The 14,864-nt window shown below is 49.0% G+C and overlaps 1 protein-coding gene across 2 annotated transcripts in view; it reads right to left on the minus strand.

The window, feature by feature from the left end:
- Positions 1-4,785: 4,785 nt before the first annotated feature.
- The window catches only part of CRMP1 (collapsin response mediator protein 1), a gene marked incomplete at both ends in the record, with an annotated part of 46,747 nt that continues 36,668 nt past the window's right edge, over positions 4,786-14,864 (minus strand). For both annotated transcript variants that reach the window (XM_080927162.1, XM_080927163.1), the window contains 5 exons: positions 4,786-4,877; positions 6,887-7,052; positions 9,100-9,279; positions 11,919-12,089; positions 13,136-13,277. In XM_080927162.1, the coding sequence (XP_080783288.1) occupies positions 4,786-4,877; positions 6,887-7,052; positions 9,100-9,279; positions 11,919-12,089; positions 13,136-13,277 (751 nt within the window). The remainder of the gene's footprint in view (positions 4,878-6,886; positions 7,053-9,099; positions 9,280-11,918; positions 12,090-13,135; positions 13,278-14,864) is intronic.

The raw sequence follows: 14,864 nt of genomic DNA on the forward strand, positions 1-14,864 counted from the left end.
TTCCCACAATGGCAAGACTGAGGATTTATAGCGAATCGTGGTCATCGGTCAGTCCTACCAGATGGAGTACAGCACTCTTTTTAAAGATTTATTTATTTTATTTAAGTGAATGCACTGTAGCTGTCTTCAGACACACCAGAAAGACACACATTGGGTTCCATTACAGATGGTCGTGAGCCACCATGTGATTGTTGGGATTTGAACTCAGGACCTCTGGAAGAGCAGTCAGTGAGTGCTCTTAACCACTGAGTTGTCTCTCCAGCCCAGAGTCCAGCATTTTTAACCTGGAGACTTACTGGTATCTGAATTGGGGATATGGCTTGTCCAGTAATAAAATGTATGACCTTTTAAAAATTAATAAAATATTCAAAGGTTTTTTTTTTAAAGTTCAAATCGTACCTAAAATATCTGAAGCCTTTCTAGAGTATCTAATGTCTTGCGCCTGTCAGAATGACTAAGATCAATAACGTGAGTGACAGCTCCTGCTGGCAAGGTGACGAAGCTAGAGAAACTCTCTCCTTCATTGCTGGTGGGTGTACAGACTTGTACAACCACCATGGAAATCGACGTGGCCTTGATCCATCCCAAGATCCAGCGCTGGTCCTTGTACCGGAAACTATCTACGAAGATCTGCGGAGCTCTGGCCAGGATGTAGCTGCCAAAGAGTTGCGCTTTCAAAGGGGGGAGGTGGAGTTGATCTTCCATGACCACATCTGCTCTGGAACAGAGAGACTATACATGGTGGGCCGGCATGAACAGGGAGGGGTAGTTGGATCTGAGCTGGTGGGCCGCCAGGTCTCTTCCACATTCCCTGTAACCAGGCAACCTGCCAGTAGTGAGACTAGGACACCAGCCCAGCCACAAACCTTCAACCTGCAGCTCAGAACTTGTGGTTGTGGACAACCAATGCCTGGTCTCATCTGAGGCCCACACCATGAAGGAGAACCCATGCCTCATACAGCCTGGGTGACCGGAAACCAAAGGTGGAATACTCAAAATCAATACCTGTTCCAATCATCACCAGAGAGAGAACAGATGCAGAGACCCACAGCTAATCACTAGGTAGAGAGGGAGTCCAAACTGAAGATATCCAGAGAGCAGCTCCCCTCAGAGATCAGAGAACCCCATAGAGGAAAGTGAGGAGAATCCAGAGAGGATTCTCTGTGGGATCCAGAGAGGTCAAGGATACCAGAAGAACATGGCCTACTGAAAGAATCACCTAAGCAACGTTCTTAGGGGCTCAGACTGCAGTGGTAACCATTGCATTGTTGGACCCTCATGTCCTAATGGTCGGGGTGTCCACTCCCACAGAGACACAGAGACTGAGACACCGGTGCAATAGGCAAGAGTTTTAATTAATAATTTCGATATACTGGGGTCATTCTGCAAGTGGGACTGAGACAACCCCAAGGTTTCAAAGTACACAATTTTATACAGTTCTGAGGGCAGATTTCAGCAACAGCATGGGGTAGTGACGTCACATTGATGAGTTACAGTAACCTTTGGATTCATTGGATGAGGGGGATTTAGGCTGATGATGATGTATATTTGGGTCTTTTCCGTGAGACCTTGTGGCTGTCAGCCAGCAAATTGTCTGGGATTTCGTCCTTGTTTTGTTTCTCAGAATTGGGTGATTAGAGCATGAGCTAATTATGGCATGCATCAAGACCCTATCTAGGGCTTTCTAGAGGGTCAGGTGAATATATTTCACGGCCTTGGAATGACTGGAAAGTTCCTAAGTCTGACTTCACCTATTTCTGTGTCTTTAGGGCCCCCACAGCACTTGCATGAATCTGCACTAGGTCTTCTGCAAATATGCTATGGTCGAGAGCCTGGTGTTTTTTGTGGGGCTCCTAGAAATAGGAATGGGGTGTCTCTGACTCTTTTGCCTGCTCTTGGGACCCTTTTCCTCCTACTTTGTTGCTTCACCCAACCTTAGTGTGAGGTTTGTGCCCAGTCCTGTTGAAATTTGTTATGCATGTTTGACTGATATCCTTGGGGGTGGGGGTGGGGTCTGCTCTTTTCTGAAGGAAAACAGAGAAGTAGTGGATCTGGGGGAGAGGGAAGGAGGTGGTTGTGGGTACTGGGAGGAATGAAGGGAAGGGAAACTGTGGCTGGGATATACTGTGTGAGACACGTTTTGTTTTGTTTTTGTTTTTACAAGAAAAGCAGATCTAAATTCTCTTTAAAGCATTTGAAGTCTCTAAAATTCTACAGTCTTTTGATATGGAGTCCTGTAAAGAGAAGAGGAGAGAGAAGGAGGAGCAGGAACAGGGGAAGGAAGAAGAGGAAGAGGAAGAAGGAGAGAGGGAAGAGGGAGAGAGAGAGGAGATAAGTACTCCCTAACTCCAAGAAGGAAAGGCGAGAACCAGGGCACAGTTACAATCAGAACAAAACAAACCAAAGTTCGACAATGTCAAATTTTCAGTGCCTGGTGTCTGGGACCCACTCACAGTTCTGTGGATTGAAAATGCCTGGACAGGTCCACTTATCTGCCAGTACCAACCACAGCACACATGGCTTCTCTCCTAGGCTCAGGCTGACTCCACCCCACACACTGCTGACCCATGGCACTGGCATTCCAGAGATGCTGGAATCTCCTCTGTATCTGGATTGCACCTTCTGTATCTGGATTGCACCTTCACGAGTAGCCTCTCCTGAGCTCTCTTCAGAGACTCTAACCTTGTCTCATGTTCCCAAGTCTCAACCTCCCTCCATGACCCCTTCAAGCCTTTAAAACTAAGATCTTGACGGGTATGGTGGTACACACCTTTAATCCCAGAATTTAGAAGCAAGTGGGTCTTTAATCTCAGAATCTAGAAGAGGCTGGTGGGTCTCTGAGTTTAAGGCCAGCCTGGTCTGCGGAGCAAGTTGCAGGACAGTCAGGGTTAAATAGAGAAACGCTACCTCAAGAAGAAGTTAATTAGATAATCAATTAATTCGTTAATATAAAGCCAGGACCTCTCCTGGCTTTATATTACCATGCAGGGGAAGACAACTCAGGACACTCATGGAGAATATGGAGAGATATGTCTGGCCTAAGAGAAGCCCTTGTCCAGCACTTGCCCACGGCTGACTTCACTGCCACATCATGATAGAGGACTACAGCTCCTCAGGAGGCAGGGGCTTGCTACTGGAGGCGCTTCCTCATTTCTAAGAAGCTGGTACACAACCCCAGACACAGAAGGATAGTGGGAACAAGCCTCCTTCCCGGTGGGGCTTATGACTTCTGCAAGCTGGCCTCTAGGCAGCCAGGCACTGCTGGGCCCCAAGCTGCCCAGTAGACCTTGAGCCCGGCCTAATGGGATTTTTTTTTTAAGGCTGCTTATCACATCAAATCCCAAGCAGGCCCTGGGTACTCCCAGAACCTTGTAAGGCCTTTCTCTCATAGAACAGCTACTGTAAGTAAAGATCTATCCCCTGAAGCCAAGTTAGCCTGGCCCCATGTTCTTTCCCATAGAACCTCTGTGGGACTATAGAGAAAAATTGCCACTCACTTTTCCAAGGTCCCTTCACTTGGGAACCCTCTTGTCAGAGAGCTGAGTGGCTCCTTACAGAAATGTACAACATTCCCCCAGCCCCTCCCCTCTAGAGAGCAACATAGTCACTGAGCACTTCTCTCCTTAGTGATCCGGTTCCTAAGCAGACCCAGCTGTGAGCTGTGTGTGTCAATCAGTGCGTAGCCCGGAAGCCCGCCCACTGATCCAGGGTCTTGACGCATTTTCCGAAGGCATGTATTAACTCTTCCCTCCCATCTCTCACCCCCAGTGTCTCCAGCACTTGGTCATCACAGAGTCAGGATAAGTACCAGGCATCTGATGTACCCAAATGAAAGCACCCACTCAGATCAACGGGCAATTTAATTTCTTTATTTTTTTTTTCACAAGCTTTGAATTCAGAAATAAGAGCCACCAACAAGTCCATTATTAAGTAAAAATGGAAGTGAATACAAAGGAAAACTGTACAAAACTTTAAAAATCTGGCTGCCCTGCTCGAGCGCCTCAGAGGGACAGAGACTCGGGCAGCCTGGGCAGAGCCATTACTGCACCATCCTCAAGGCCTGAGTGAGGTGTCAGGACACCTCTCTCCGGGTGTGAGCCTGGCTGGGCCCAAAGCCCAAGACTGGCTGGAAGAACACACAGACCAGGAAGACACTATGGCCAGTTACAGGTGCCACAGGGACCCAGGTGTTGACACGGGACGCAGGTGATGGAGCTCAGTGACCCTCCCTGCCATTCCTCATACTCACAGGTTTCAGTCAGGGTGGGGATGGGGACCACGTCTTTCTAGTGAAGACTCCCGGGGAGCCTTCATTTTTAAGCGTTTGGAAATCTTCCCTGGGGGCTAAGGTCTTGGCATCACGTCTATGGCGGCCCTCGATGATGTCCGTCAGCCGCGCTCAGACTTGCATACGTAACCTACTAACATGCATCCTATCCTAGAACAGCTACAGGGCGCAAAGGAACCATCACTCAGAGGGTCGTGGAGGAGTGGAGGGGACAGTATAGGACGATGCTAAACCTGGGGGGCGGGGTCACTAGGAAGGGAAAATGGAGACACCATGCTCTGAGGTGGAGTTGGCGTGAACACACACTGTGGGCAAGGAACTTCCAGGCAAACACACCACACTAGTACCACTTCTTCCTAAACAGAGAAGGAAAGAGCATCACTCAATCTCCCCTCCATCAGTACCAACTAAAACTGTGGGCTTCAAAAACACGGACAGGAAAAGGAATGGACATTTTCCCATAATCCTTCACTCTTGCGTATCTGGCTCATCTGAGGTCAACCGAGGCTGGTAATGTTGGAGCGGCCACCAGGGGGCGCCACAATGCGGTGACCTGTACGCCTTGGATTGTTGTCATCTATCTGGGCACCTGAAAGAGACAGAAGTCCAACAGTGTGTGGTATAAGACCTGTTTACATCACCTTGGCATGCTGATGCTGAGTCTGCCTGCCCCATCACTCCAATCCTTAAAGACCCTGTCCAGGTTCACTCTGGGAAGAGTGGCTGACCTGTAGACCTGCCTGACCTCTCCTGGGTACCTGCCATTCCTGAGATCCCTTTCCTATATCTTTGACCCCAGCACAGTTTGGCCTTGAGAGGGGAAAGCACTTAGTGAGTTCCTACCATGTGCAGGCAGACACGGTGCACTGATGTGTGTCAGAACACACAAACTGATGATAGAGATGTGCTTTACCCACCATTCAAAAATAAGGGTGCTGAGGCTCAGAATGAATGCCCTAAAGACACAGGTAATTGGTTAGGAAGGCAGGGCTCATGTCCATACTGGCTTTCCCTGAAGCCCACCACCCTTTGGGCAGTGCCCCTTGCCCCAGTGGCATTTGATAGATGTGCATGTGGATTGACTGACTTCCCTTCTGACCCTGGCCTTACAGGGCCTGTCTAGGTAAGCCACCAAGAGCCTGGCACAGAGTATGGCTCTTGTTCTCCCAGCTGTCTCATCGTCAGCCGTCTATCTGTCCGTGTTCCTGGTTTCTCAGCATCCAGCCTACACTTTATTCATTTCCCCTCCTGCACCTTGCTCGCCAGGTAACTGACTACACCGTGAAGATACCTGCTAGACTAGCACACCGCACCTATGTGCCATGGCAGTGTCCTGCCTTGGAAGTAGACAAGGGCGAACTTAGCCATGCAGGAGAGTCGGCTATGTGGCCGGCAGCAAGAGTGACACTTGGTAATGTTCATGAGGTCCTGAGGACAGCACTGTGAGCTTCAGAGGAGATGAAGGGCCCGTGTGGAGGGCAGGCCAAGCACCCTAATGATAGCTTGTTAATATGTGGCTAGCTTTGATCTGAAGATTATTCTATCCACGTCGAATCTGTGGTATTTAGTTGTCTGATGGACCTAGAAAGCCAGTCTGTGAGCTCCTCCCAGCAAGAAGGCAGCCCTCTTTGCACACCGGACATGACTCTAGGCTTGTGCTTGGAGTCTCTTTGTGCAATGACACTGGCTACCTTTAATAGTTATCTGTACTCAGGATCATGAAAGTGAGGTGCCCTGTGGTCCCCTGAGGGATCCACTGTACTCTCGGTGCAGAGTACTTCTCATCCTACAATCTAAACTAAAACTCCATCCTCTCTCAGCTCCCGCCACCCCCTCTCTTGCTAGCCTATACTGGCAATGCCCACTGACCTACTTTAGCCCACTGCCTGTTTTTACATAGCTCATGAGCTCACGTTCACATGTTAACTGGTCCGTGTTTTTAAAGGCCACTAAGTACAGCTACCAAGACTTTAAACTGTGGAATTCAGCAAGTTCTTCGGCTCACCTGAAACTGTCCTCTGTGCATCACCAAATCCCTACAGCCTACACTGGCTCTGAGATTTCAATGACAGTACAATGGTTCCAGTGTGTGTCTGCCCTCGTGTGGCCATCTTGTGGAGCTGCAAGTACATGTCTTCAAGCTTGGGACCTTATTCCTAAACTTGTTAAGCCCCGAATCCTAGGACTTTGAAACTGAATTTTGTGAAACTTCAAACAATACCAGGAACACACCACCATCATGTGGGGGTGACATAAATGCACGTTGTGTTTCTTAAGCCAGGGGGTGGGTGTGGTTGAAGACCAGGCACAGAGCATGTACCCAGAAAATGACAGCTCCTGCCTCATATTCACCTCTAGGCTCTACACTTACCAGTATGAGAGTGGTAGTATCCTCTCTCCCACCCCCAGAATGCTTAAGCCCAGGGCTGACTGTTGCCAAGGTCAAGAATCAACAGGCTATGTTGCACCCTAAAACCACCTGCCTTTGCTGTGCCTCAGGGGCACAGCAGAAGAGTGTGCCTATGCCTTCTGACCTTCTCCACCCATGCCCAAGGCCACATGCCCCTTTCCACAGGAGCCTGGCTTCCATGAGACTACCTGATAGGCTGAAGTTGGACTGGTGAAGGTTCCTGATGGGTGGGGGCTGGTGTTTAGAAGGCGAGGATTTGGCAGAAGGGGCAGGAGCTGCATGTTTGGGTGTAGCCGGCACCTCGTACACAGGGCCATCGTACATGCCCCTGGAAACACTATGCAACCCGAACACCTAAAGAGAAAGAGGGAAGAGTCAGACTATCACTTCTGCCCTGCCAACAAAGGGGCCCGAGGGCCACCTAGCTGCACATCGCACATGCTCATAAGCCACATTTGTGCACACATAGGCATGTGCCCACACAGCACAGCACAATGTGGATACACACACACACACACACACACACACTGGGCAGTCTCATCTTTACAGAGTACATTGGGAGATGAAGAACTGGGGACAGGCAACTGGTTGGGGGGGGGGGAGACAGAGAGGGCAGAAGACTCAAGGTGCTAGAGGACCTCCACAGTGGCTGCCACCATTCAGAAGCAGAGAAGTAGCATTTCAGCCATGCTACTGAAAGAAGCTCAGCAGCTCAGGACTGAGACAGAGAACCATGGAATCTGCTGGAGATTCTGTGCAGCCCAGAGGGCCTCAAAAATGTCCGAAGGAGATGGCACGGGCTCCAGGCCTCAGAAAACAGCATGTATCCAGGAAACTTACAAGGCCTTAAAGGGACCAGTGGTGTCAAGTGTCCTGACCCCACTTCCAGGCTCCTGGCAGGCTCAGCTTTGTCCCAAGGCCCTGCTCCCTGACTACCAAGCCTCCTCCAGTGACACGTGGCCCTGTCACCCAGATTCTTTCTCATGCCTCCCTTGGGTACCCACCCTTCCCTGGGCTCAGGGTGGCCAAAGGCAGGTTCTGTGCCCCACTCCCAGCCTGGCTCCTGTCCACCGTCCAGGCATAAGGGCAGGGAACCCCAACTACAGTAACCTGACTCCCTGATGCAAACTGATGACATTGCTTGGGACCAGGTACTTTCTCAGTGACAGTCAGCTGCAGACCAGGTAGGTCTACAGCCCATCAAAAAGTGCGGGGAGTGGGCAGCCCAGTCATTCTTTACTTGAGATCCCTGGTCCACAGTGCTTTTGATGTGTGCTGCCCCTTGTGGCAGAGGCAGTGGGACAGCTGACATATGAGGGTAACTGTGGGGTCTGGGGCTGAGAGAAGGTGTCTGACTTCACTGTCTAAATCAGAAGTAGTACCACCATTATTAAAGTACTAGAATGGAAACACACATGAGCCTGCGTCCACTCAAGTACAAATATACATGTGCATGTATGTACACCCAATATGCAAGGCAAACATCTATATATATGTAAAAATGTATAGTACATACAATGAATACACACATAGGCACACACTCACATATATACATACATTCTATAAAATACACAATGGATATATAAACATATACATATATGTGTGCACAGTGCAAAGTGGGCACACACATATGCATACATGTATAATATACATAATAAACATGCATAATATGTATAATATACAATTGATAAATGAGCACATACAAATACATATGCACAACATACTATTTATGCATACATAGACATAGAAGAAGCAACAGACAAATGTTTACACATGCATGCATGTACAGTACACACAGCGGGTATGTGCATGTGTGTGCGATACTCGCAGTGGCACACCTGTGTAGTACACAGAGTGCACACACAAGTATACATGCATATTATCCCTTAGATCATGAGGATAATGAGTTTATAGGTGACAAGAGGGTCAGGGACAGGGGTGATGGCCACAGTAAGGAGTCCAGAGTTCCCTCCTCTGAGTCAGAGACAAGCTCAGAGCTTGCTGGGGCCTTCCAAGCCCAAGGCTCAAGATCGTGGAAAAGAAGTAGATACGATCTGGCAGGAGGGGAGGAGAGAGCTCGGCAGGTGAGCCAGGAGCCAGCTCTCAGACTGCGGGCTGTGTAGTCTCACTGTAACTGAATACGTCTTTCGAGGCCCTGAGGATCAAGTTTTACTCTGTAAATTAAAGCTCATGACCCTCCAGTGGGCTGCGTGAGGAACCTCCAAGATACGCAAGGCAGAACCCCAAGCAGCTCACGAGCACCTCTCTCACACCCTGGCCTTGTCTGGTCTCAGATGAACAAGCGGACACACACAGCCATGCTCACCAACCCTCCACAGGACAGAGCCCAGTTCCCAAGGAAGGGGAGGACAGTACAAGGGTCCTCCATGCAGGCGCTCACTTTGCTCCTGATCCTGACACGCTGGTAGAGGTGCTCTGGGAATGGCTTCCGAGGGATGAAGCGGCCCATGCCCTTGCTGACATTGATGTTTCCATCCTCAAAGACAATCTTGCCCTGGCTGATGACCACCAGGGGGGAGCCGTGGCACTCCATGCCCTCGAAGATGTTGTACTCCACAGTCTGTGAATGCAAAGAAAAAAACCCAGAGTGACTTCTGTACCACACCCAAGGTTTCCCCTGCATCCGCATGGCACATATATGATGCTCTATTGTAAGTATTTTCCAATAACTTTTTCTTCTCTGTGTGTACAACACACAATGACCGGCACTTGCAAGGGCTGATTGTTAACAATCACCCAGGGCATCTTGCATGGAAGTCATCCTCCTCTGTAGACAAACACTAAGCACTTCCTGGTTGTAACTTACATTTCTGTGACATTGTCACCTTTTGTGAGGGAAAGCTTCCTCACTAAAGTACATGGGCTTCCCCAAAACACTTGCGGTGCGTAGGCAAATCACGCCCCAAGGAATGAGCCCAGTCTGCACTGCCGGGTGGAGGTCGAGGAATGTTGCACACTTACAGTCTGAGCACAGGGCGAGATCGTGTTGTTGCTGTCTCATCTACTGAAAAGACAACAGGACCTGCACGGTGGCTTAGTGGACAGGGTGCTTGCTGCCAAGCTCAATGACCTGAGTTCAATCTTTGAAACAAATGTAGTGGAAGGAAAGAACTCATTCCCTCAATGTGTCCCTGACCTGCACATCCCCTCCTCACAGAGAGAGAAAGAGAGGGAGGGAGGGAAGGAGGGAAGGAAGGAAGAAGAAGAAGAGGAAGAAGTAGAAGAGGAGGAGGAGGAGGAGGAAGAAGAGGAGGAGGAGGAAGAGGAAGAAGTAGAAGAAGTGGAAGAAGTAGAAGAAGAAGAGGAAGAAGTAGAAGAAGAAGAGGAGGAGGAGGAGGAGGAAGTAGAAGAAGAAGAGGAAGAAGAAGAGGAGGAGGAGGAGGAAGAGGAAGAAGTAGAAGAGGAGGAATAAGTAGAAGTAGAAGAAGAAGACGAAGAAGAAGACAAAGAAGAAGAAGAAGAAGAAGAAGAAGAAGAAGAAGAAGAAGAAGAAGAAGAAGAAGAAGAAGAAGAAGAGGAAGAGGAAGAGGAAGAGGAAGAGAAAGAGGAGGAAGAAGAGGAAGAAGTAGAAGTAGAAGAAGAAGAAGAAGAGGAGAAGGAGGAGGAGGAGGACGAAGAAGAAGAAGAAGAAGAAGAAGAAGAAGAAGAAGAAGAAGAAGAAGAAGAAGAAGAAGAAGAAGAAGAAGAAGAAGAAGAAGAAGAAGAAGAGGAGGAGGAAGAGGAAGAAGAAGAAAATGATGATGGTTGTGGCTCAATGATTAATGCCTGCTGCTCCCTCAGAAGGCCAGACTTTGAGGCAGCTCACAGCCCTATTACTCCAGTTCCAGAGGATCCAACTCCCTCTTCTGGTATCTGCAAGCTCTACATGTCTCCACAGATAAACACACACATACATGTAGTTAAAACATGAATTAAAATCTTACCAAATAACCAGAAAGACAACAGAACATCTAAAACCTGCATTTGGTTTGTTGCTCCTAAAGAGGAAACTCATCCCCAGTTGTGAGCCGCTGCCACCCAGCGGCTTTTCACCTATTCTTAACTGTGTTTCCTTTTTATCCATTATTTTAAAAGTGGGTCTTGTGTAGTTGAGAGCAATCAAGTGGTGTGAAGTGTATCTGATAGAGATGCCCTCTACCTCCAACTGTGCAGAGTGCCTTAAAGTACTTCTGATAGTGACTCCCCCACACACATGCTGGCTGCACATCATGGGAGGCCTTATTCTCCGCCTCATCCCAGAGATCCTCAGCATGGTTTGAGGCTGAGAGCTCTTTAAAGTTCATAAGCCGTTGAGCTGGGTCCCATCATGCACTTGGACCACCACTGATCTACATACACTTCCCAACACCAAACAAATAGGATATTTCTGTGTTTTTGCTGAAACACACTGTGTGCAGTCTGTATGTGTGATCATGAGCATCTCCATCATTCGAAGAGGTGACACTGGGTTCCGGCTCTGACAACACTGAGTCTCCCTGATGCTGTGACAGTATCACAGGTGCACACGTTACAGCCTGGAGTCTGTCTCGGCACTTGTCCCTCCCCATGCTGTGACCTGCTGCTGTTAGTGAGAGCAGGTCTCTTCCCCTAGGCAACACACGCATCTGTGCAAACTGTCTTGGCATTTATTAGTCTCCCAGTGTCTCCCCACCTTGCAAGAACCTACCCTTCCTTTGGCAAGAGACAGATTCCTACTCCCAGTCCTTGCCCTGAACTTTGTATCTCCTGCCATGCCCTTTCTTGGCTGTGCAGACTATTTCTGTTCACTTCTTTATTTTCCTGTAGCCAGGTCACAAAGAGAAGAACCATTCCTCCTGCAGCTTCCAAATTTTACTCCATGATTTCCATTCAAAACCATCATTTTTTCAAAGGTATACTGAGGACTAGAGCAATGGCTAAGAGCTATAGGCACCGGCTGCTCTTCTGACAGATACAAAGGCCAGGAATAAATGCCCCTTCCCTGTGTGAACGGCCAGAAAAAGCGGCAGTGGGTAGGGAGCATGCTCACAAGATCATAGCAGCAGCCTGGCCCGCTCAAAGCACCTCCCTGGAGTCTCTCCCATGAGAGCTGCTTGCTGGTGCAGCGATGTGGCAGATCTGGAAAACCCTGAACCATATTTTAACCAGAAGCTTCTGATATGATGCAACAGAACTATCACCCACCCAAACTAAGAGTGCCGTGGGTGGGCGGGAACTTACTGATTTATGGCTTTTGGCTGTTATGGTCTTCATCTTATCCGGGTCCCAGATGACTACATCAGCATCGGAGCCCACAGCGATCCGACCTTTCCTTGGGTACAGGTTGAAGATCTTGGCTGCGTTGGTGCTAGTGACGGCTACAAACTGATTCTCATCCATCTTGCCAGTAGCCTGAAATCAAGACCCACGTGCTCAGGAGAAGATCAGATAAGCACAGACCTGGGCCTTCCAGTGAGGCCTTCACAGACGGACTCCAGTCACCCTTGATAGTGATTTGAACAGAGCAGGAGCTGTAGGGAGCTGCTAACACACGCACACGTGCCAGTGTGATGGCCTTCCAGTGGTTCTGGGCTCAATATGTGTAAAAACTGGCTCCAGGAGATGGCCCCGTTAGTAAAATGTTCATGGCATAAGCATGAGGATCTAAGTGCAGTCTCCGGAACCAATGTGAACAGCCAGGTACAGCAGCACGGACCTGTAATCTTAGCCCTGGGGAGGGGAAGACAGGAGGATCCCTGGGGCTCAGTGGGTGGCCAGACCCACACCTACTTGGTGAGCTCAAGGCCAGAGAGGGATCCAGACAGGGAGGGCTGGAGTGACAGCTCTGCAGTGAAAAGCATTGGTTATGGACCGGGATTGGACTCCCAGCAGCCACATGGCGGCTCACAACAGTTCATAATTCCAGGGTCTCCAGGGCACCAGGAACTCATGTGGTACACAGATATACATACAGCTGAAACACCCACAACACAAAACATAATAACTGAAAAGAAGTAAGTAAATAAGGCAGGGACTGGCAAGATGACTCAGCAAGTAAAGAAACCTACCACACAAAACTGACTCCCACAGGCTCACCTCTGAATTTCATACAATGCACTGTGGCACATGCGCACCCACAAGCACACACACACACACATATGCACACAAGCAAACATATACATGCACACATGAAGATAGACACACGTGATTTTTAGAGCCAATTCTGATGAGCTAACAACCCACTTCCGTCCGCCATCCACTTTTTCTCCTTCATTTGGGTCTCTGACATCAGAAAGTGAGGGCTCTACCACCTGGGGGTAGTGTCCCATGAGCCATCTGTTCCCATCTCCACTTTTGGGTAAGGAAGGAAGATTTCAGAACCTTGAGTTCATACCACTGGTTTGGATTGTCCAGGCAAGATATTTCTAGAATCTTCCAAGGGAAAAAGTTGGACTTACCACTGCTTTGTCCCAGACAACGGTCATCCGTTCTTCTATGCCATTGACACCCTCAGGGATCAGAGTGAAGTTGTCCTTGCCCACAGCCTTCTGAGCAGTACTGTAGGGACAGTGGCCACTTCCTGTGACCTGCAAGTCTCCACTGGAAAGAGCAGAAAGGAGGCAGAGTTACTCACATCATAAACAGCAGACCCTGGCATGGGTCACCAAGCAAAGGACTGGCACTTTTTATTTCTTTTCCAGTGTTCACAATTAAACAGGGTCTAATACATGCTAGGCAAGTAAGTCATCCAGCCCTATCTCAATAAACAATAGTATAGTCAGTCATCCAACATTAGTCTGTCAACTCAAAGCCTGCCAGCATGTCACCAGAAGCCTCTCATCTACAACCCAAGCCTCACATCTCCTCACATCACAAGAGAGTCACACACATACACACACACACACACACACACACACACACACACACTCACACACTCACACACTCATACACACACACACTGACATGTTTCTCTTGAAGTGAGGTTGCTGGCCTATGGCAGCTGAGTCCTCTACACTGGACTCATATAATAAATATTGCCTGTGGGTAACAGTTGAGTGACATAGATCTCTGGGTTTGTTATTTCGTCTCTTGAGAGTTTGGAAGCAAGTTTAGACCACTGGGTATATCCAGAGTCAGAGCCAGGACCAGTCATGAGAGGTTTGTGATGTGGTGAGTGTAAATGTAGGCCCGGGCTACCCTCCGCTTTGTAGTATTGGGTTGTATAAGTCATTTGGATGCTAGACACATGCCGAGGAGCTGACCTGGTCAGGACAGTTTAGCAAAACTACGCCATGCACATGTTCTGTGCCTGGAATAATATGAGGACATGGTGGCTATCAACAGGAATAGGGCCACCGCAGGTTGGGACAGGAGACAGGACTGTGGCAGATGAGATGAGCTGCCATTTTAAATCTGGTGACCAGACAACACCTCTCTGAAACGGAACCTTCCAGCAAAGTCTGGAGGCGGTAAATAAGCCAACTGAGAGTCACGTGAGAGAGTGTCAGGCAAAGTGTGGACTACAAAGGCTCTGAGACTTCGGTTCTTTCTCGGGGGGCAGGAGCCTGAGACAGCTTAAGCTAGACAGAGAGAGCCAAGGGCAGAAGCAAGGCAAAGTCAGCCTGGAGAGAGATCAGGTGAAAGTCTAGTTAAGGAGCAGGGTCCAGGTCATATTTTGCCTTCTGGGCTCCATTTTTGGAGAAGAAGAAATCATGGTGTGGGGAGTGTCCTCTCTTGGTCCCATTGACATGGAAACTACCTAAGTACCATGGACAGCGCATGGGGGAGGATGGCATTTAGGAAACAGGTCTGAGAAGGCAAAAGGTACCAGCACACTGAGCCAGAGTGGCTGTGACCAAGGGTGCAAGACACCATCAGTTTCTATGGGCTGCGGTCATGTTCCCGCACGGACACTGGCCATGACTGTGAGACAGCAGATCCCGGAAAGATGTGAGCTTTTATAGTTTGAGGAAGCATGCCACGCTCACAAGCTATTGACCTCGGTGCTGGCTCAGTAATTGAGTTCACCAGCAAAAATAGTGTCTGCATCATGTGGGAACAGAGACTTCCACAAGGTGCATATCCCAGAGTCCCCTGTTTATACACACAGTCCCTTATACTGGGAAGTCCTGCCTTCCAGCCCTGACTCATCTCCACAGAGTCCTAACCATCTCCTCTTTCCATGAC

The sequence above is a fragment of the Micromys minutus genome (genome assembly GCF_963924665.1).
Source record: "Micromys minutus genome assembly, chromosome: 1".
Taxonomy (NCBI): Eukaryota; Metazoa; Chordata; class Mammalia; order Rodentia; family Muridae; genus Micromys; species Micromys minutus.